This window comes from Entelurus aequoreus, linkage group LG22 (genome assembly GCF_033978785.1).
Source record: "Entelurus aequoreus isolate RoL-2023_Sb linkage group LG22, RoL_Eaeq_v1.1, whole genome shotgun sequence".
NCBI lineage: Eukaryota > Metazoa > Chordata > Actinopteri > Syngnathiformes > Syngnathidae > Entelurus > Entelurus aequoreus.
In genome coordinates, this window is record NC_084752.1 from 783,601 (window position 1) to 808,137 (window position 24,537).

A 24,537-nucleotide genomic window follows, 5' to 3' on the forward strand; every position below is an offset into this window, starting at 1 on the left:
ATAAATTAATTTCCCTTTTTCTTTGGCTTTATTAGGACCCTTAATTCAAAAGAAGGAGCAGCCTCAACTTGGAAGAAGAACATAAGAAAAGTACAACATAAACCTTAAAGGGGCCCGATTATGTAAACCAACTTTTCTAACCTGTTGGCACCTGTTTTGGTGTATTTGGTATGTCTATAAGTCCCGACAATGTAAAATGTGAAAATATTTATAATACAATTTTGCCGTCTTCCAAACTTGCTTCAAACAAGCTGTTTTGAATTTGAGATTTTAGTTACGTATTTTGCCTTAGTTGCTTAAGCGGATGTCTCCTTATGTGGTTTACCTAAAGAACTTTGAGCGGGTCCGCCATTTTTATTCAGTTGCAGTCAATAAGTTCTCTCCTTTTCTCTGTCTTCTTGTTTTGGGGCAGACGGGCTCGTACGTTCACATGCATCCTCCGCTGTTGCCATTTGCAATACAATTCTAACTTATATCTGTCAGTAGACCCTGTATGGAAGCGCTAAAAACTACAACAAGGATGGTGGGGAGAAGCACGTAAATAAGACCGCTCACAAAGGCCCCGTTTACACTACGCACCAAATCAGATTTTTTTTGCCCTCAAGTGACGCAGATCTGATTTTTTTTGCCAGTCTAAACACTCCAAAGTGCTTCAAATCTGATCTTTCGGCATCAGATTCAGGCCACATCAGGAGGTAGTCTTGAATCGGATTGGAATCTGATCTTTTCAAATGTGACTGCAGTCTAAACGCAATGCGACCTGAATGTGACTTTTTCGTCAGCTTTAGGCGAGCTACGTCACTCGTGTGCGCCGGAAAGACGCAGTTGCCAGCGAAAATGGATATTTCATTACAACCCCCGGTTTTGGTTTCTATTTAAGACGGCCAAATTTCGGTGCATCATTTGTCAATAGTGCATAAATAATAGGCTATATGTACATTTAAATACCTGGCGTAACCTTGGACAATAAACTCACTTTTGATCAGCATTGATTAATTGATTGATTGAGACCTTTATTAGTAGGTTGCACAGTGAAGTACATATTCCGTACAATTGACCACTAAATGGTAACACCCGGATAAGTTTTTCAGCTTGTTTAAGTCGGGGTCCACCGACACCACGGACATTCAAAAAAGAAGTCAACAAAGACTGTCAGCCATCCGAAAACTTAAAGGACTATACGTTGCACCTCATCTCCTGTTATTACTTTACCAAAGCATTGTTCAAGCCATCCTTATGTACTGTTCCACGTGTTTTTTTTAACCAACCGGACCAAACTCACACGCATTACAAACATAGCAGCTAAAATCATCGGCCTACCCACACCCAACATTTCAGATTTAAACCACAGGTCCGTCACTCGACTGGCAAAAACGATAGTCCAGGATATCAGTCACCCACTACACCAATACATAATCCCACTACCATCAGGGCGCAGGTACAGAACCATCAAATTCCGGAGGGCCCGCCTCAGGAAAAGCCTGATCCCTGCAGCTTTAGCCGCCCTTAACAGCAGGCCCGGCCGACCTGTCTGACAAGCCTATAAATGTGTTGGTCATGTATGACGTATTTTTGTTATTTTTGTTTTGTGATGTGTAATGTCTATTGTTTAAATGTACGGCAGTGAAAATGAATTTCCCCAACGGGGACCAATAAATCTAATCTAATCTAATGTATGAATATATATTTTGATTCCAAAGAAATAGTGATTGTTGAAAAACCAGAATTGATGCTATATAGCATTTGCTTACATGTGAGTTGAAAAATAAAGCTCCCGTAGATCCATGCTGATGTCCGTGTCTCCTCTACTTAAAAGCCATTAAAATATTAGAACCCTCCCAAATGTATTACACTATATACTGTACGTATATCCATTCAAACATTACTTTAATTTATTTTTACATGAAAAAACAATCATTTTTAAGGTGTTGCGACTTGTATTTTATTTTGTAGTAGTAGCGACTTCCCCCCGATCAACTTCTTTTGTTTTCACATTATCAAAGTGCGCATGCAAGTGACTCAAGGCCACATTGGAATCTGATAAAAATCCCATTTTACTTGCAGTCAACTGGAAAAAAAACGTTTGTAAAAAAAAAAATCAGATTTGGGCCACTTTGGCGTAGTCAAAATGATGCATCCTGTAGACAGAGTAAAAAAGCGGCTTCAAGATGGTTTGTAAAACACTTTGACCAAAGCACCACCATTATATGTTATGTAGAACACAAGGAAATGTCTTAAAAGGTAGAAAGAAATAATAATATGACCACTTTAAGTCTGGTAATGTAAGCATTGTTTAAGTGTTAGTGTTGTGACATCACTTGTTACAAAGGTAGTTGTTTGTTTTTATGTTTAACATTCCTTAACTTCTCTTTACACTTGCATAACAGTTAATGTTTTTTTTTTGTTTTTTTTAAAAAGAAACGTACTGTGCATCTGCTTTGTAAATGTGTTTTCATCAATACAATTAGGACTACAGCATAATTGTAGTCCACATGTGGTAAATTCAGTTGGTTAAACATGATTTGAAAAGGCACACACCTGTTTATATATAAGCTTCCAGGCTTGACAGTGCATTGCAGAGCACAAACCAAGAATGAAGTCGAAGGAATTGTCTGTAGACCTCTGAGAAAGGATTGTCTCGAGGCACAGATCTGGGAAAGGGTATAGGAAAATATCTGTGAAGGTCTCAATGAGGACAATGGCCTCCATTATCCGTAAATTGAAGAGGTTTGGAACCACCAGGACTCTTCCTAGAGCTGGCCGGCCGTCTAAACTGAGCGATCGAGGGAGAAGGGCCCTAGTCAGGGAGGTGACCAAGAACCTGATGGTCACTCTGTCAGAGCTTCATCGTTCCTCTGCGGAGAGAGGAGAACCTTACACAAGGACAACCATCTCTGCAGAAATCCACCAATCAGGCCTGTACGGTATAGTGGCCAGACAGAAGCCATTTCTTTGTAAAAAGTTTGCCAAAATGTACCTGAAAGACTTTCAGACTAAAATTATCTGGTCTGATAAGACAAAGATTGAACTCTTCGGCATGAATGCCAGGAACTGGGAGACTAGTCAGGATAGAGGGAAAAATGAATGCAGCAATGTACAGAGACATCCTGGATGAAAACCTGCTCCAGAGCGCTCCTGAACTCAGACTGGGGCAACGGTTCATCTTCCAGCAGGTCAATGACCCTAAGCACAAAGTCAAGATATCAAAGGAATGGCTTTAGGACAACTCTGTAAATGCCCTTGAGTGACCCAGCTGGAGTACAGACTTGAAATTCGACTGAACATCTCTGGAGAGATCTGAAAATGGCTGCACATCAACTCTTTCGATCAGAGGCGGTCCTGCCTTGAAGCTCCTCACAAAAGATGTAATAGAATTATAATTACTTTATTTTAACTTTCAACATTTTTCATTTTAGTTTTCATTTCAGGAAATAAGTTCAATAGTTAAAAGCTCATGTGTTGGTCATGTATGCAAAGTTATGAAAAATTATCATCATCACTACTGTGATTAATACAACCGTCAATTTTTGTGTCTTGCAGAGCATGATGTAATGGATGAAACTAGCATATTATAAATAAATGATAAATGGGTTATACTTGTATAGCGCTTTTCTACCTTCAAGGTACTCAAAGCGCTTTGACACTATTTCCACATTTACCCATTCACACACACATTCACACACTGATGGAGGGAGCTGCCATGCAAGGCGCTAACCAGCAGCCATCAGAGGCAAAGGGTGAAGTGTCTTGCCCAAGGACACAACGGACGTGACTAGGAAGGTAGAAGGTGGGGATTGAACCCCAGTAACCAGCAACACTCCGATTGCTGGCACAGCCACTCTACCAACTTCGCCAAGACAGAGAACAATACCTTCAAAATCTGATCCCGCAGAAGGGAAGGGGAGGGGAAGAGGATGCAAAAGGTTTATTCTCTCAAGTGACTCCCTGTCACAAGTGTCACAAGCACTTATTTTTTCTCCTTTTACAGTATTTCAATTAACTTTGCATTCTACGACTCAAAAATGAATATTTGATCTTTTCCCTATCCTCCCCATGAACCTGTCACCAGCGGGCCTTTGATGCTGCGAGACGACCATTGTGTCGTTGTGGCGCTGCGGGATACACGGCATCAAACTTCGCTGCGTAGGGAAAGAACAGGAGGAGGTAAACACCGGTGTACTGGTGACGCTTGGAGGTTGCACTTATACACTGACTTCTACTGACAGCATCGACACAAAGAGCAGGGGATGAAGTCAACCAGGCAACCTGGCTTCAGAGGTTCAATAGCCAAAACAGCAGATATTCCACAGTCCGACAAGTAATTTTCATGTCAGACCACACCTAATTATCTCATTGCTGAATATGTGAACGTGCACATAATTCCCGGTCCGCTGGAATTCTGTGTGACAGGCAGAGGTGGATACATGCCAGATCCACTGATAAGTCTATAATGCAGCACTTCTTAATCTTACCTGGCAGTTCTTCCAAGCACGCCTTCTAGAGTCCATCTATACATTTTAAAGCGTACACATACAACATAAAGTGATTACTATGAAAAGATAGATTTTGCATTTCTTCTGCTAACTGTACTGTACTGTACCAAACAGCTGGATCTTTTTTTCCCAGATCTAAAAACTATTCAGATTTACATTCACATAAATTATACATAAGAATGAAAAAAAATACCTATTTTATATTTTTATGTTAGTACTGTCAGACGATTATTTTTTAAAGGGGTCATGAGATTTTTTTTTGTACAATCAAAATACTTACTTGTGGTCTACATAAACATGTAATGGTGGTTCTTTGGTGAAAATGTTGCTTGGATTGTGTTTACAGAACGTCATCAAGCCGTTTTCTGACCGTCTCTTCAGGATGCACCGTTTTGTGGGCGGTCTTATTAACGTGCCTTCAATTCGACTGGGTCTGTCAGCCAAGTTGTACTTTTTAGCGCTTCCATATGGAGTCTACTGACAGATATAAGATGGAACTAAACGATACTTTGTATTAGTGCTGGGCGATTATATGATCATGATCGTTGTGAACACGATTAATTTGAGTTCAATCATGGTGATCAGCTGTTTGCATATTTCCTCGATCAAACATGGCGAAAATGTTTGTTAAAAGTTACCACAGTAGTAAACAGTAGGGAAGCAACGTCGCTTGGTATAATCCTGCACGGAACAATCCGCCTTTTTGACCGTGATCCTGTGTGTGTCTGTGTTTGTGTACGTTTGCGTGTGTTTTTGTGAAAATGTTTGTGTGTGCGTGACCTCCCGTTACACCAAGTGAGGCTCGTCACGACGTAATTAATGTTCAATCAGCGTTGTGCCTCTTCCCCCATACACAGCCCACAAGAACAAAATAAAGAAATATGACTAACACTACCATAGAAGTCAAAACACAACATTGAGAAGGTGCAGCGACATCAATGACACACTTTAGTTTCACTATCTGCGGCAGCTCATCAGTAATCCTGCCCTGAATGCGGACTTACAGGCACTCAAAAAAATGTATTTGTGACTGAGCTATTGTATTGGTCCCGACTGGCAGAATAAACACACCCACTAATTTTAATCAGAAAAATGTATTTCTATATTTAAATACTATTAATCAGACTTTTTATATACGTGTCTGCAAAGATTCAACTCCTCTGATATAACATGTACTAAAAACGTTTTGAACTTTTTGTTCAAACATTTTTTTGTGAGTTTGTGGATAAAAAACATATTGCTCCTGAAATAATCATTAAACTTTTTTATGTGTTGGTACTAGGGGTGTAACGGTACACAAAATTTTGGTTCGGTACGTACGATTAATATATACATTTTAAATTGCTTCATTACACAATTATTTATTGTTATATATTTTTACGTACACTGTAAGAAAAATATGTAGATTTTAGAGTAAAGTTTAGCTGCCGAAATGTTACCATAAAATGTACAATGTTTTTTACAATGTATACTAGCGGTGTAACGGTAAATTTTCTGTTCGGTAGGTACCTCGGTTTAGAGGTCACGGTTCGGTTCATTTTCGGTACAGTAAGAAAACAACAAAATATACATTTTTGATTTATTTACCAAATTTGCTTTTTTTTTTGTCCTGTCCAGCTTCTCAGGCAAATCATATAGTTGATGTAGATGCCCATATTGGCTGTTCTAGGAAAATATATATATATATATATATATATATATATATATATATATATATATATATATATATATATATATATATATATATATATATATATATATATATATATATATATATATATATATATATATACCAAATTTGCAAAATCTTCCACCAAAAATATTTTTCTTAGTGGAATATTTGATGTAAGTAATCAAAACCTTGGATAGGTCAATAATTCATAATAACATTGATTTTGATTCATTATGTTTTGAGCAAGGACAGTTTGAAAGAAAGAAAAAACAGCTTTGTTTTATAAGTCAACATTGCAACTTTTTCTAAATTACATTTAACCTTTAAGCTTTTTTATTACACTTTTGCTATGTTTTTGTTTATTTGAATAGTATTTTTAGAACGTGCCGTGGGCCTTTAAAACATTAGCTGTGGGCCGCAAATGGCCTCCGGGGCACACTTTTGACACCCCTGCTATAGATAATAAAAAATTAAATGTGATAAATCTATGGATAAAAAGCAGAGCCTGGCGACGCATGCGCGTTTATCATAACTCTCTCTCTCTCTCTCTCTCTGTCTCTGCCCCTCCCTCACCAATGCTGCTGCACGCACAATTTGTTTTGTTTTTAACCCCTTCTTAACCCTGAACGTACATTGAAAATACACGCAACACTAACTCCAAATGCCGGACATTTGAGGCATTTAAGAAACTGTACCAACAAAGAAGAAAATCCGGGGTTCTAAAGCCAGGTATGGACTGTAGCGTGGGTTACCTGTACTTTTGCAAATTTAGTAGACACAATTATAGACATGAAAAAATGACAGTTGTCAGCTGTGAGCATACAGTATATTACCTCGATCAAACATGGCAGAAATGTTGGTTACAAGATACTGCAGGAGTAAACAGTAGGTATGCGACGGTACTCGCTATGATCCTGCACGGGACAAGCTGCCTTTAATCAAAACAAAAAATGGTGATATTAATCTTGAAAAAATGTTTTGCCATATCGCCCAGCCCTATTTTGTATTAGAAATGGCAACAGCGGTGCATGCATGTGCGAGCCAGTATGCCCCACAACAAGAGGATAGAGAAAAAGAAGATATGGAGATATCCGCTGACGTCACAGGACAGAGCAAATTCCACATGGCTCGTTTGCAGCAAGTATGAAGGAGGACAAGATTATTTTATAAATATGTCCGCCATGCGTCCACGTTTTGATTTCACATTTTCAGGACTTATGGGGTCCCAAATACACAGCAGGTACCAATAGGTAAAAAAAAAGTTGGTCTCTTTTACATAAGATTAATCAAACTTTAGAATTTTTATCAATTGCAATTAATCACAGTTAATTACTTGATTACAACATTTTTATCAACTTAAAAAGACCTACATTTTTTGACACAAATGTAATTTTACTGTCAAAAACGTCATACGCGAACACTTTTCTAATGTTTTCCTTGAATAAACATTATTTTTTGTTTAAAACTTGGCAACAATGTCATTTAAAATCCTGTAAGGGTGTATTTTGATTCGACATTTGCCACTGAGCACACCATTTGGAGTCTCGTCACTTATCTTTGCACTGGAATATACACTGATCTGATCACTGGCCATATAACAAATTGCTTTGCCTTGCAGGTAATCATCTGCGGTTAAGATAAACGGGCATCTACAGTCAAAATAAATTGTGTGATTAATCTGTGTTTATACATGATTCATTAAATAATTTATTTGTGATTAATTGCATACATTAACTTGAACATCCTTAGTTTTAATGCTTTCAAATGTTCTGATTTACCTACAAAGATATTGTGATGTGTCACAGCACATTTACTTCCACTATAGATTATTAGGTAAACAAATCTTAAAGATGTTATCATTGTTAAAATCCCACTTATTGCTAGTACTAGTACATGTACACACATTCTAAACAGGTTAGCTCAACATTTCAAACATTACATGCAACAAGAAGAAAGACTAATGAAAACAAACAGTTTTGTTTTACGAACTTGGCAGGAAAGTCATTTTTTGTATTGCTCCTTAAAATAAATCGAAAATGTGGCACACGTTTGTCAGTAAACAGTAAATTTAACTACGAACTGTTCTTGCATGCTTGTACAAGAGTGCGACTCCACAGCTGCACTGGAGGTCTGTACAGTATCAACATGTGGAATTCCCCTTACTTAGATCAAAAAGAAGGGGAGAGATATATGGCTTCACGCTATCATCCAATTAATACTTCACCTTGCTCCAAGAAACGTTGAAACATTATACCGCTACATTGAAGGTGACTGACAGTTGGAAACAGTAAAAGACAAAAGAGTTATGGGATTATGGGAAACATTTGATTTGCTCTCTTGTTAATCAGCAAGCTTTGATGTACTGTACAATTTAGAAACCAGGTGAGCATGGAGGGGTGTAACAAAAATCTTGATTGTATTCTATATTGTAGGGGAAACATTGATATTTATGGTCACACGGACAAGAAAGGAGAAAACCGAGCACCCAAGTAAGTCATAATTGGCTAATTTTGTCACTAAGGTCATGATAGCACTTAAAGCCTCTTTGGATGCTTTTCTGTAGAAATGCAACATGCAACACAACCTTTTGTGTGCCAGCGAGTGCTGATGTGCTTTCTGTTTCCATGCCAACTCACTTTCATCTTTCTTACGAGCTCATCCTACACTCGAGATGAATTAGGTTTGTTACAAATTCTTTTGAAGTGTGCACACACGACCCCTCCCCACACCACCACCACCACCATTTACTGCCCCTTTACAGAAACAAAACAAAAACACAGTGTTGGGGACATAAATGTAAGGCAGTAATCACACTGGGTTTTAGCTCCTTCCCAAAGTAATGGCGTCAGAGACAGAATATTTACACTTAATTTCTATTTGTAAGAAGTGCCTCTGCTCCATCCACCTTTTACCTCCCATTTTTCTGATGCCGTGAGCAGCTCCGCACAATTCATTTCTATTATGGAGACGGTAGTTGAGAGGTTCGCATTGAGGATTGGTAATGATCTTCAATTACACTGATGCCAGCTCCTAAGGGCTTTAAGGAAGGTGGGGGTCTTTTTAGGATCAAAGGTTTGGACCTGAAGAGGACTTGTCCTTCCTTGCAGATACATTTAGTCAAGATGCTCGGGTGAATTCTGCCTCGGGACACGAAAAGGCAATTTCCAGCCCTGGGGTACGTGTGCCAGTAATGGAGGTAGAGGGAAATTGGAGAGTGGCTGCAGCCTTGGTCTATTGAGAGCTCACAGATAAACACTTCAGCCCTACTTTATTCTGTGTTATTTTATTTTGAGCTTGACCCAATTAGCTCAGGGACAGAGGAGGTTAACGAATGGCAGTCATGATCTAACAGTGCTTTTGAGGGACAGGCTGGAAGCAGAATCAGAAAGATTTAATCCTAGCCCATTAACTCAAAATACAGTGAAAATTCGAACACAACCTGTTGCAGAACACTTATGACTAAGGATGTAATGTAAATATAAATACTCTTGTTAAAAGGGGCAAATTGTTGCCTCTGTTAAATGCAAAGTCAATTTACTAACATTTTAACATTCCGAACAGACACAAACCTCACTTTGTGGTTTTGTAGGTAATGCTAGTACGTTAGACATATTTATGATGTATTATGATATATATCGTAATATCGCACATACAGTAACTACGTAAGGGGCCAGTGTATAATGCACGTTAAAGCACCAACGATATCCTGCCAAGTTTTTTGCAAACATTTCAGCATCAATACTTTTGTCCCTGGTGGCATCAAACAATCCATGCAAGCTGGGTGCTGTTTTGAAGTTCTCCAGATACGAGACAACAAAACCACTTTACATCGCACGTGAATCAGAACACAAAAGGTCGTAATTTTTATCAAAAATAAAATGCCACTTTTTAAGAACCGGAGATCAGAGAGACAGGAAGGCGCACAGGTACAAGGTTTACCTCTTGATGTAGAAAAAAAAGTGTTGTCTTTTTTTAAACTTAAGACACATGCAGCTTGACTTGGAAAAAAAAGAACTTCTATTTGTCAAGTTTGATGCTGGCAGAGCTTAGTTATTTATGGAAACTGCTCTGTAATGTGCTCTACCCCATAATGCTTATCCTCTAATTATTTTTCCATCAAACGCCAAAAGCTTACGGACACATGGGCAAAGCATAAATATGACAGAGACGATGCAAAGCGGCTGCTACCCAGGCACGTCAAACACACACACAGACACTCACACACACAAAAGTTCCATGTAAACCAAGGAGAACCAGGCTGACAGAAGATCCGCTTGCTAAATGCTTGATTGTGCTGCATTGGTAGTGATGAAAATTTGACAGTAAAATTCCTTGGTCAGCCTTTCAAAACTGGGACGTGAGGTAATTTCCTTGATTGTACCACATTTTGAGGTTCAATTAATTCTCGTTTAATTTGGAATGCATTACGAGAAGACTGATTTATTTGGGTTAAGCTTCCGTCGGTGCCGTGCAAGAGCGTGAGGAGGCTTTAAGAGAATGACGTCTCATCGTACTGTGGAGAGAAAATATCCAGGCGCATCGAAAAAAGGCGTTAAAGGAGCATGAAAGGAGCCAAGGGTGATAGTATAGCCCGACAACATTTGGTTAATTGGAGATTGGTCACGGCCTGTAATATTTGACTGTAATCTGAAAGGCCTGGGAAAGCGGGAGTGAGCGCTTGGCGAGGGGAGAGATCCGCACAAGCTGTGAAGAGCAGCCAGTGATAAGATTAAACCCATTCACATGCTGTAAATGAAAAAAAAGAGCTCCTTCTTGCTCCTCTTTATCACCCTCATTGCTGTTTACATCCCTTTAGCTCCTCTAGGTTGTTTTCATGCAAATAAAACCAAACAAGAGAGGCAACAACAAATGCAACAATAACCGCCGACATGCTGCAACATACATCCGATATGTTGTCGAATAGCAGAAAGAGGAAGCAGAGGCGGAGAAATAATAAATATCCGCTCTGGCCTTATTTTCTACCCCGTTCCTCCGCAGAACCAAACTGACTCATTATGAACTTCAAAGACATAGATAGGAGTTTTAATTAAGAGAAATGCTGCCGAGCTGTGGAGATAAGTAACATCCCCCCCCCCAGCTCAGCCCCACCCCTCCGAGCTCCGACAACATCATTAGGGTAGCGCAGAGGCTGGCGGAACGCAGCAGTCAACCGCCGTTGCACCCCACGACACTGAGCGCACCGCCTGGCTCGGTGCTGCTAATCCTGGCATGAAGGGTTCTTTGTGCTGATGCGGAGTGACACGTGCATGTTTCCGTGTACATGTGTACACAAACACAGGATTATTGCGCATCGGCAGAAGTACGCGCACATCACCGCCGCTGGTGGTTGAATGAGAGCAACACCGTCAGGAACATTTGAATGCTTCTGAATGAAGGCCTCAGTCAATAACAGGGCGATTGTGAAGAGTGCATTACGTGGGAATTAATTAGCTAAACAAACAAAATATAAAATGGTTAATTGTTACAAGGATGGGAGGATCTCCTATTGAATGTTCTGAACTCCTGTTTAAATGACAGCGTTGTATTAAACAAATGATCCATGAATGCTGCCTGGTGGAGCTATGCCATAGTTACGTCCACATCTTCCCATAGCTAATGTCCATGTAGTCAATCTTTAGATGGCAAACAAGTTGAGCCTCACAAGCAAACCTGCAGTAAAAAATACATGAGCTGCCCCCTCTGTGTCCTGATTGGCTAAGTTCACCAATCTATTTTAAATTTAGGGCATGTTCCCAAAGCAACATTTGTGCTTCGACTTTGTTTTGGGTTAAAAAAATAAATGCGTCCCCACAGGGTCTTATCAATAGCGAGTCACATCCAAGCGGAAACAGTTCCTGGGTGAGAACGATGCAATACAGTGCCTTGCCATAAGTGGCGCTGTAAGCAAACAGCCACTGGAACCACCAAAACTTTAGAAGAAGAAACTGCACACGCATACATTTCTGTTCTCCAGTCACATGTCAAAACAAAGCAAAAAAGTGATTATGGCAGATGCACGCAAAGAAAGTGACTTTTGCTTGGACAAACGACAAGGTAGAATTACCGTAGTTTTCGGACTATAAGGCGCACTTAAAATCCTTTAATTTTCTCAAAAATCAACAGTGCATCTTATAACCCGGTGCACCTAATGTACGGAATATTTCTGGTTGTGCTTACCGACCTCGAAGCTATTGTATTTAGTACATGGTGTAATGATAAGTGTGACCAGTAGATGGCAGTCACACATAAGAGATACATGTAGACTGCAAAATGGCGCAACAACACCAAAACTTTAAATGTTCCATTGAAAATATAAAACATTACACACGGCTATAAAAAAAATCTGTCAAAATGTTTTAGTACTTTGGTAAGCTATGAAGCCGCACCGCTTGATGAATTGTCGGCGCATTACGGCTACCGTAGTTAGATGTACTGTGCTTCAACATATGGGTAATATTATGGTGTATAATAGCACCTATTAGCAGACATATTATTTGGAGTAGGTTGATTGGCAACACTAAATTGGCCCTAGTGTGTGAATGTGAGTGTGAATGTTGTCTGTCTATCTGTGTTGGCCCTGCGATGAGGTGGCGACTTGTCCAGGGTGTACCCCGCCTTTCGCCCGATTGTAGCTGAGATAGGCTCCAGCGCCCCCCGCGACCCCGAAGGGAATAAGCGGTAGAAAATGGATGGATGGATGGATTATTTGGAGTTTTGTTTTGCAATATTATGCAAAACCAACTTTTCTTACCTTCTGGTACTTACTGATGTGTATTTGGGATCTGGACAAGTCCTGAAAATTTGTGCGAGTCCGCCATTGTAGTCCGCGGCGACTCCGTAGTCGATAAACTTCTTCTTTTTCCTCTATCTTCTTGTTATGGGGCATTCATCCTCCAGCTGATCTTCCTCCTCTCCACACTGTCCCATCTCGTCCACTGACCCTGTTTGCCTAAAGAGACTGCCTTGGCCCATCTTGCAGCCTCCTCCTGGCGGTGTACTTCGTCCACCACCATCTTCCTCCGTTCTGGTGTTGTGGCCTTACTCCAAGCTGAGCGGGTAGCTGTTAGCCCAAAGCCTCCTCTTCCTTGCTGGACTAGCCCACAATGTCAGCATGTCTGAGGGATGCTGTTGCTTCTTCCACTGCTTTGGCTGGTCTCCATTTGCGCCCTGTCGCCAAGGTCGGTGCATTGTTGCTCACTACCAAGTCTCTGGATTCATTCAGTGTCATCTGGAGTCTTGTTTTTGCACACTTGAACTCCCCTGTGAGACTGGTGAGGGGCAGCTTGAGGATGCCATTTCCGTAGAGGCCTATGGTGGTAAGGCATCATGGAACTCTGAGCCATTTTTTGATGTAGCCTGTGACTCCTCTTTCCAACTTCTCCACAGTTGAGATTGGGACCTCATATACTGCGAGGGGCCACAGTATACTGGGTAGGAGTCCGAACTGCAGGCACCAGGCCTTTAACTTTCCAGGCAGTTGGGTGTTATCGATGGACTGTAGGCCACTGCTGATATCCTTACATAGTTGTTGCACCTGGTCTTTGTCCTTCAGGCTTGCATCATACAACCTGCCAAGGCTCTTTACAGGCTGCTCAGACACTGTTGGGATTGGATCATCTCCGATGAAGAATTTCAGGTCCGAGAGCACTCCCTTCACAATTGAGATGCTTCGTGACTTGGATGGTTTGATCTTCATACGGGCCCAACTGATGTTCTCTTCCAGTTTTCTGAGAAGCCTCTTGGTGCATGGGACGGGGGTGGTCAACGTTGTAATATCGTCCATGTAAGCTCTGAGTGGGGGGAGGCGCTGGTCAGAGTCAACCCGCTGACCGCCTACCACTCATTTTGAGGCGCGGATGATGACCTCCAACGCCATAGTGAATGCCAGGGGTGAGATAGTGCATCCCGCCATGGTGCCTACTTCCAAGCGCTGCCAAGAGGTGGTAAAGTCACAGGTGGTGAAGCAGAACTGTACGTCCTGGAAGTAGGATTTAACCAGGCTGTGATGGTGTCCGGTATGTGGAAGAAGTTGAAGGCAGACCACAGGGGTTCGTGGCGCACCGAACCAAAGGCATTGGCGAGGTCCAGGAAGACTATGTGGAGATCCTTTCTCTCCGCCTTTGCCATTTGGATCTGGTGCCAGATCATGCTGAAATGTTCTGAGCACCCGGAGAATCCTGATATTCCTGCCTTTTGTACAGCTGTATCGATGTACTCATTTCTTCGCATATACTCGCCCATCCTCTGTGCAATGACACTGAAGAAGATTTTGCCCTCAACGTTTAGCAGGGAGATTGGACGGAATTGGCTGATGTTCTCCGCGTCCTTCTCCTTTGGGATGAGGACTCCCCCTGCCCCACGCCACATTTTGGGTATCATCTTCTTTTGCCATGCTGTTCTCATGAGCCTCCAGAGAAACTTTAGGATGTCCTGTGCGTTCTTGTACACCTTGTATGGGACTCCATTTGGTCCCGGAGCTGATGCCGATCTTGCTTGACGCACAGTGTTTTCTACCTCTTTCCATGTTGGACGGCCGATCGGCATATGATATTCAGGAGGGTCAATCGGCGGGATATCTGAAGGGATGGTGAGACATTCATACCGCCTTGGGTCAGAGTGTGTTACTTTCAGGTGATCTTAAAGGTCTGCCTTTGTTGTTTTAAGGGCTCCACTTTTTTCCTTTCCGAAGATACTTTTGAGGAACTTGAAGCGATCTTTATAGAACTGTGTTCTAGTTTGTTCTTTCTTCCTTCTACGTTTCCGTAGGTTCTCTGCTCTGCGGAGGGATGCCAGTCGGGTTTTAATGTCGACTTGAAGCACATTTATGCCTTCCCTTTCCACTCCATAGGCTTTTTTCCACTGTTTCCTAAGTTGTCTCCTTTCAAGGACGAGGCGCCTGATCTCATGTTGCCTCCTGGAAACTGGTGCGGATCAGACGTTTTTTCCACCTTTCCATACTTGCACTCCGAAACGTTCTGACCCATATTGATAGATAATGTCCCCCATTCTCTCCAACTTCTTTCCCACTGTCCCTTGTAGTTGTTCGAGGGACAGGGCCAGGTCAGTATTGATTGTTTCCCACAGTTTCTTATCCACGACAACGGGCCACTTCACATGCAGTCTAATCCCTGCTAGTCTCCTTTCGACTGCAGGTCTAGGAGGTTGGGTCGGTTCTACCGCCGTTGTCATCAGCTCTGTGTTTGCTTCCTCCGTGACATTGGTACTGACGTTCTGCAAGCTGGGGTTTGCGTCCAGTTGCTGTACTCCATTCGACTGATTTGGCTCCTTTTGTAGAAAGTAGTCAATGCGAGGCCTCTGTCTCTCTTCTCTCAAACACTTCTTCTTTCCCTGGTGAACTCTCAACCCATGATGTGATGTAATGCTCCTCCAACCACAGGGACATATCTGCAGTTTGTGTCCCGCCGTCATGGCTGTAGCTGTGGCAGTTGCAACGGCACTCTCTTGTACTGTGCTTTTACTCATAGTCGTTTCCGGTCCGGGGTCTGTTACCGTGATGTCAGCCGATGAGTCATCTTCCGCCCCCATTCTCGCAGACTCTAGGGGTGATTTCCTCTGTCGTCTTTTCGTAGCTATAACGGGTGTGTCCAACATGCGAAGGCATGGGAAGCTACAAGCATGGGAAGCTAGCCCATGCCTGTCCCAGTGGGGTCTATTCCCTCCTGTCAGCTGTCCTTCCACGCTGCCACAAGGACTTTCCCCTGTTGTCAGCTGATCTTTCTCAGCGGTCACTAGACTTAGTGTGCAGTTACTCAGTTTACAAAACACAGGATAAGTTGTAAATTCCTTTGTGCTGGCACATACTTGAGAGTGTTTGGTGATGACTGGTGGAATGGTGGATGGGTGCTTTGCAATTTGGACGCATCATCAGTAGTGTGCCCCTGGGTCACTGGGCGTTTTGGCCTTATCACTAGACGCCCTCTCCAGGGGTGGCCAGCCACAGGGTGATCGGCCCAGGGCTTGCGTCAATCCCAATTAATCACGAGTTGCTTGGTGTTGAGCAGCAGACGTCTCATGGGACTATGCATGGCAGGGGCGTCCTTTTCCTTGAGTTAACCCTAAGCTGACCGCATACCTCCGGCTTGCTACTTGGGGGCTCAGCAGGGGTCTTTCCTCCTCATGAACAGCCACCGGCTGCCTCTGTTGGCTGCCTCCGATGCAGCTTTGATGGCTATACGCAAGTGTTGTCTTCGGACTCCCAGGTCTACAAGCAATTTGGTGGTAGATCTCGCCACAAAGCCTCTGCAGCCCATCTCCACTGGTCAGACCTCAGTGTTCCAGCCACGATGTTGTGCTTCAGCTGCAAGCTGGGCATAGCGTTGGTGTTTTCGCTCGTAAGCCTCATCCACTGAGTCCTCCCAGGGTACTGTGAGTTCGATGATGAAAACCTTTTTTTGTGAAGGGGACCAGAGCACCACGTCCGGTCTCAGGGTGGTCACAGCAATCTCCGGAGGAAACGCAAGCTGCCGTCCAAGATCAACCAGCATCCTCCAGTCGCGGGCTAAGCATAGCTGGCCTTGCTCAGGTGGTATGGAGCTGCTCCGGACTACCTTAGCCCCTTTGTGGACAAAGGTAATGGCCTGCTGGTGTTTGGCTGCTGGTGGTGGTAGGGAGTTGATGGTAACTTGTTTGTTCTCCAGGGTGGACGCAAGGGTCTTTAGGACTTGATTGTGACGCCACGTGTAACGTCCTTGGGTGAGACTGGTTTTGCACCCTGTGAGAATGTGCTTGAGGGTGGCTGGCATGGAACAGAGGGCACACACCGGGTCTTCGCCGAACCATTTGTGAAGATTAACTGGTGTTGGAAGGATGTCGTATGAAGCTCTGATGACAAAGCTCAACTGCCTCGCTTCCATGGCTCACATGTTCTTCCAGCTTATCTTCCTCCTCTCTACACTGTCCCATCTCGTCCACTGACCCTGTTTGCCCAGAGAGACTGCCTTGGCCCATCTTGCAGCCTCCTCCTGGCGGTGTACTTCGTCAACCACCATCTTCCTGTGTTCTGGTACTGTGGCCTTACTCCAAGCAGGGCGGGTAGCTGTTAGCCCAAAGCCTCCTCTTCCTTGCTGGACTAGCCCACAATGTCAGCATGTCTGAGGGCTGCTGTTGCTTCTTCCACTGCTTTGGCTGGTCTCCATTTGCACCCTGTCGCCAAGGTCGGTGCATTGTTGCTCACTACCAAGTCTCTGGATTCATTCAGTGTCATCTGGAGTCTTGTTTTTGCACACTTGAACTCCTCTGTGAGACTGGTGAGGGGCAGCTTGAAGATGCCATCTCCGTAGAGGCCTATGGTGGTAAGGCATCGTGGAACTCTGAGCCATTTTTTGATGTAGCCTGTGACTCCTCTTTACAACTTCTCCACAGTTGAGATTGGGACGTCATAAACTGCGAGGGGCCACAGTATCCTGGGTAGGAGCCCGAACTGCAGGCACCAGGCCTTTAACTTTCCAGGCAGTTGGGTGTTATCGATGGACTGTAGGCCACTGCTGATATCCTTACGTAATTGTTGCACCTGGTCTTTGTCCTTCCGGCTTGCATCATGCAACCTGCCAACGCTCTTTACAGGCTGCTCAGACACTGTTGGGATTGGATCATCTCCGATGAAGAATTTCAGGTCCGAGAGCACTCCCTTCACAATTGAGATGCTTCGTGACTTGGATGGTTTGATCTTCATACGGGCCCAACTGATGTTCTCTTCCAGTTTTCTGAGAAGCCTCTTGGTGCATGGGACGGGGGTGGTCAACGTTGTAATATCGTCCATGTAAGCTCTGAGTGGGGGGAGGCGCTGGCCAGAGTTAACCCGCTGACCGCCTACCACCCACTTTGAGGCGCGGATGATGACCTCCATCGCCATCGTGAATGCCAGGGGTGAGATAGTACATCCCGCCATGATGCCTACTTCCAAGCGCTGCCAAGAGGTGGTAAAGTCACAGGTGGTGAAGCAGAACTGCACGTCCTGGAAGTAGGATTTAACCAGGGCTGTGATGGTGTCCGGTATGTGGAAGAAGCTGAAGGCAGACCACAGGAGTTCATGGAGCACCGAACCAAAGGCATTGGCGAGGTCCAGGAAGACTATGTGGAAATCCTTTCTCTCCGCCTTTGCCACTTGGATCTGGTGCCAGATAATGCTGAAATGTTCTGAGCACCCGGAGAATCCTGATATTCCTGCCTTTTGTACAGCTGTATCGATGTACTCATTTCTTCGCATTACCTAGCCCATCCTCTGTGCAATGACACTGAAGAAGATTTTGCCCTCAACGAAACATTAACATTTAAAATTCCAGTCTTAAATTCCGGCTAGGAACTCGGAAATCCCGACTTTCCACAACAAGTGGAGCGCACCATAAAAGTCCAGACTGCAAATGTTTTGCGCTTTCACGAATAGCTGCAATTCTCGGCCTGTGAAGGTCTCTGCTCTGCTTGCGCAGCAGCTGACCGGCAGCACCCGACAATGCTCGTTGAGGACAGTGACTGCTGCGTGCTTTCACCTCAGAGTCTCCAAGACACAAAAAAGTCCCCAAACACCCCGGGAAAATCGCTAGATTTGTCGCTATAAGCTGTTCACAAAAAAAAAAAGTTGCCAGGTTGGCAACACTTGTACAGACACAATGCCCGCCAGAAGTGATACATAATTCCAATACATTTTATTTTTTACGCGCTTTTCATTTAAATAAATCTTAAAGTGCTACAGTACAAACCAATGATTACAGTACAGCAATAAAAGTTTAGCTATTAAAACGGATGCAACAGGAAGACTAAAACACTTCAGTGAAGCGTATAGAAAAACAATACATGCACAATAATGGCTTTTCTAAAAGAGTGTCTATTCATTTTAGTTGCGTTTAAAAAGCTTTTTCAGCACATTTCGCAATACTACGATAATGATAACCGTGATAATTATGGTCACAATAACCGTGATATGACATTCTTATATCATTACATCCCTACTGTATTGTTACACATATTATTTCAAAATGTCTTCTACACTTGGAAGAAAGAGAAGACCATTTTACCTTTTCAACGGTAAACAAGATCTGTAAAACCTGTGGCTCGATTCTGTCTGGTAAAAGTACAACCAACTTGTAGAAACATCTGCAGGCTAATCATCAGGACATCTACACAACAGTAAATAGGCCTACACTAATATTTACAAAGGACTGAATTACTGTTACTATTAAAGACAGTAGAGAAGGAGCAATACTTACTCTACCACTACTTTTGTAGCACCCATAGGTGAGCTTGCCCGCCAATCTAGAATAAAACTAGTTTGTTTCTGTTATGTATTTGGAGCTACTAGGGCTGCCGTAGTTGTGAGGGACGCGGGGAATTATGGGTAATGTTGTCATCACAATACTATACTCCTGGAGAGCGGGAACACGGCTGTATGTTCGGAGTAGTAAGCTACAATAAAAGGTTAACGATCTATCTGTGCCTGCTGCATCATTGTTATAGGAAGACATAACAAAAGTGGCGACGAGGACGAGTGAACCGACGCGTGTTGTCAGTGTTAAGAAGAGGAGAGTTTTCCTTGTCTCACGGGAGCCCCGAGCTAACGCTAATGCTAGCGCAGGTGTCCGCCGGCATTCCGACTATTCCTGCTGAGAGAAGAGGGGACCGGAGACCAGCGACACCGACCAAAGTCAAAAACGGAGCGCCATTAGCGGTAAGACGACCAGTAAGATGGCTGGAGTTATCGGCTCGATTGGCCCCTTTGATGAGAATGTCGAGCAATGGAGCTCATACACGGAGCGCTTTGACTATTTTGTCGCAGCAAATGGAATTGATGATGGCAAGATCGTACCTACTTTTCTGAGTGTGATCGGCCCGAAGACATTTACCCTGCTTCGGAGCATCCTACAGCCAGAGAAACCAGGGAGTAAAACGTATAAAAACATTGTGGACATTTTGACCAAACATTTCTCCCCCAAACCTCTGGTAATCGCCGAAAGATTCAGATTTCACCGGCGACATCAGGAAGAGGGTGAGTCTGTCACCATGTTCATGGCAGCTTTACGTAAACTGGCCGAACACTGTGAGTTTGGTGACACACTGAGTGATGCGTTAAGAGACAGGCTTGTATGTGGACTGGCAAATGAAGCAGCACAAAAAAGATTGCTTACAGAAAGTGATCTGACTCTTGAAAAGGCCATTAATATAAGTGTGTCTATGGAAATGGCATCTAGAGAAGCACAGCAGCTGCATGTGAAAGTGCACAAACTCAGCATCAACCAAGATGTGCAAGGGCCATGCTTTCGCTGTGGTAAATCTGGCCATCTTGCATCTGCATGTTGGTGCAAGGATATGGATTGCCATAAATGTGGGAAAAGAGGCCATGTGGAGCGGGCGTGCAGATATAAAAAGAGCAAAGAGGATGGCTCAAAGACTGGAAATAAAGTGAAAAGTGCACATTACAAGAAGAAAAGACAGGTTCACACAGTCAAATATGAAAAGGAGAGTAACAGTGATTCTTCTGAGGAGGACATGTCTACCACAGTGAATACAATACGGGTAATGAATGTGGGTGAGAGCTCGGATGGTTTCTGGGCCAAAGCCAAGTTGGAAGGACATTCCATAAAGATGCAAATAGACACTGGATCGAGGGCATCATTAGTGTCTTATAAAATCTACAGGAAACACATGAGACATCTCCCTCTACGTCCTGCAGACACTGTTTTCAGAGCATACACTGGACACACGGTGCACATGAAAGGAATGACCGATGTACTGGTGCAGTGTAACGATCAGACTGTGAGACTTCCAGTCTACATCACCCAGGGAGACTACGCCGCCATAATGGGTCGGGTGTGGTTAAAGGCGATCCATCTCAACTGGCAAGAGGTGAGAAAAATGTCAGACAGTTCTACACAGCTTCAGATGATACTGGAAAAGCATAAAGAGGTCTTTCGTGATGAACTGGGCTGCATGGAAAATATTACAGTAAAGCTACATGTCAAACCTGACACTAAACCTGTGTTTTTGAGAGCGAGACCAGTGCCGTACGCCATCAGATCAAAGGTGGAAACTGATTTGGATGCTTTGGTCAAAAATGGAGTCTTGGAGCCTGTAACGACTAGTGAGTGGGCTACACCCATCGTTCCAGTGCAAAAGAAAAATGGTGGAATCCGGACATGTGGGGACTTTAAGGTGACAGTCAACCCTGCCTTAATAGCAGAACAGTACCCACTTCCCCTGATCGATGACTTATTTGCTGGGCTGAGTGGAGGTCAAAAGTTCAGCAAAATAGATCTCAATCAGGCGTACCTGCAGATGCAGGTGGATGAACAGTCACGTGAGATGCTGACTATTAACACACACAAAGGGCTTTTCAGATACTGCAGACTGCCTTTTGGTATCACTTCTGCCCCGGCTCTGTTCCAGCGAGCTATGGACCAGATACTCTGTGGTCTAGCAGGAGTGCAGTGCTATTTGGATGACATCCTGTGTACAGGAGCAAATGATGAAGATCACCTGCATAACTTGGATGCTACACTTCAAAGATTGAGAGAGTATGGACTAAGAGTTCGCAAAGAAAAATGTGATTTCTTTCAATCATCTGTGGAATACCTTGGACATGTGATTGATGCTAAAGGACTTCATACAGCACCATCCAAAATCACAGCCATCGTGGAGGCACCTCCACCTCAAAACATCAGCCAGCTGCGATCCTTTTTAGGATTATTGAACTATTACGGACGTTTTATTCCTAATCTAGCATCACTGCTACAGCCACTGCATGAGTTGTTACGCCAGGACAAGACATGGAAATGGACAGCCAGCTGTCAGGAGGCTTTTGAGAAAGCCAAGGGGGCGTTAACCACATCAGAGGTGCTGACTCACTTCAACCCATCACTCCAAATTCAGCTAGCTTGTGATGCATCCCCATATGGAGTGGGGGCAGTGTTATCTCACATACTGCCAAATGGTGAGGAAAAACCGATCGCTTTCGCCTCCAGAACGTTGAACAAGGCAGAGTCCAACTATGCTCAAATAGAAAGAGAGGCACTGAGCATTGTTTTCGGGGTGAGGAAATTCCACCAGTATTTATATGGGAGGAAGTTCACTCTCCTAACGGACCATCGACCTCTCACGACCATCCTGGGACCACACACTGGGATACCATCTCTCGCTGCATCAAGACTGCAGAGGTGGGCTCTGCTGCTATCTGCTCACGCTTACGACATCAAATATCGTAAGTCAGACTCCCATTGCAACGCTGACGGGTTATCCAGACTTCCTCTTCCAGTCACAAAGCCCGATTCAAAAACGGAGGACATTTTTTACTTTAGAGAGGTGGAAAAGGCACCTGTTTCAGCAGTGCAGATCAAAAAAGTGACTCGCAACGACCCAGAGCTGTCAGAGGTCATGGACATTGTTGTTAAAGGTCGACCTGCTGGTGACACTGTGCGCCTGAAACCTTATATGGGAAGGAGGTTGGAGCTTTCTGTCCAGTCGGGATGCCTGCTATGGGGGAGGCGAGTGATCATTCCACTGTCACTTCAAAAAAAAATGTTGCAACAGCTTCATGCAGGACATAGTGGAATAGTCAAGATGAAAGAAATAGCGAGAAGCTATTTTTGGTGGCCAGGCATGGACAAACAAATCGAGGAAATGGCTACATCTTGTTCAGCTTGCCACAAAACCAGAAATAACCCACCATTAGCTCCCCTGCATCCGTGGGAATATCCCCAAGAACCATGGCAGCGGGTCCACATTGACTTCGCAGGGCCAGTGGAAGACAGAATGTTTCTGGTTGCTATTGACGCACACAGCAAATGGCCTGAGGTGGCGATAATGAGATCTACCACCACAGAAAGGACCATCGAAAGGCTAGGAGAGATGTTCTGTCGGTTTGGATCTCCGGTTCAGTTAGTCTCTGACAACGGACCTCAGCTGGTGTCGCATGAAATGTCTGCATTTCTACAAGCAAATGGAGTGCAGCATGTCACCTCAGCTCCTTACCATCCTGCCACAAATGGCCTTGCTGAAAGGTTCGTTCAGACTCTGAAACGTGCACTGAAAGCATCACAAGGACAAGGAACATTACACCAAAGACTACATACTTTTCTGCTGAACTACAGAAACACTCCTCACAGCACTACAAAGGCATCTCCTGCAAGCCTAATGTTCAAGAGAGACCTGCGTACGACCTTCGACCTGTTGAAGCCCTCAGCAGTAAAAGACACAGTTCGAGGCCAACAGGAAAAACAGATACAACGCAGGGAACGACAGGCGAAGAACAGAGTCTTCACAGCAGGCGAGACTGTGTTAGCGAGGAACTACAGTGGAGAACCTAAATGGGTTCCTGCTACTATCCTTGCTCAGACTGGACCAGTCTCCTACTCCGTTCAGACAGGTGACAGTGTCTGGAGGAGACATGCTGATCAGCTCCTGTCTGCGTCACCAGTGTCAGCAGAGCTGTCCTCGAAAGATCAGACAGATGCAGTGACCAACCCTTCAGTTCCTCTCCACACCCAAGTAAGACATCCAGTGCCAGATACATCTGTTCCAGCTGCAAGTGTGACTCCAGATGAGACTGAGACACATGTGCAGTTGAGCCCTAAAGACGGTTTTCCGTCAGTGGACAATAAGACTGATGCCCCTGCAGAGAGCAGGTATCCTAAAAGAGAGCGGCGACCCCCTACACGCTTGAGTCTTTAGAATAGTTAGCAACTATCCCAGACCATCAGGGGCAGAATAATCCCCTTGGGATCAGTTGAGGGATAGAGGCAGTCTACCCTCATCCCTGAGTTAGAGTTAAAACATATACCTGTTAGGTGTGGTTTAAAGAAAAAGATAAGGTTGTGACATTTAGTTGGTTGTGTTAAGTCACGTGTTGAGATAATCTTAGATACCAGAAATAAGTTGAATGTGTATGTTTACGTTCTTTGAAATAGTAGCTGATTATTTCTGTTGTTTTCTAAAAGGGACATCTGTTGTAAGAGGGGAGGAGATGTTATGTATTTGGAGCTACTAGGGCTGCCGTAGTTGTGAGGGACGCGGGGAATTATGGGTAATGTTGTCATCACAATACTATACTCCTGGAGAGCGGGAACACGGCTGTATGTTCGGAGTAGTAAGCTACAATAAAAGGTTAACGATCTATCTGTGCCTGCTGCATCATTGTTATAGGAAGACATAACAGTTTCTTCATGTGACCATTTTAGTCATATATTATTCAACATTTTAAAAAAGCTTAACTTCAGTTTAAATAATAACACACAATAAAGTTAGTGTGAATTTTATTTTTTAATTCATGGAGTGCAGGTCTTGTGAATTTAGCTTTAGAAATGCTCTGCAATAATAATTGATAAAAGTGCTATTCTTTATATTTTACTTGACAAAATTTACTGTAAT

General features: G+C 43.6%; 2 protein-coding genes across 10 annotated transcripts in view; one reads left to right on the plus strand and one right to left on the minus strand.

Moving 5' to 3' along the window:
* LOC133639584 (lymphoid enhancer-binding factor 1-like) overlaps positions 1-24,537 on the minus strand; it is a 222,460-nt gene that overhangs the window by 157,983 nt on the left and 39,940 nt on the right. The gene's annotated exons all lie outside the window — the stretch shown is intronic.
* On the plus strand, positions 19,478-24,287 carry LOC133639288 (uncharacterized protein K02A2.6-like). Its single transcript, XM_062032498.1, has one exon. It carries the CDS (start codon positions 19,864-19,866, stop codon positions 23,839-23,841), a length of 3,978 nt encoding a protein of 1,325 aa, XP_061888482.1. The 5' UTR covers positions 19,478-19,863; the 3' UTR covers positions 23,842-24,287.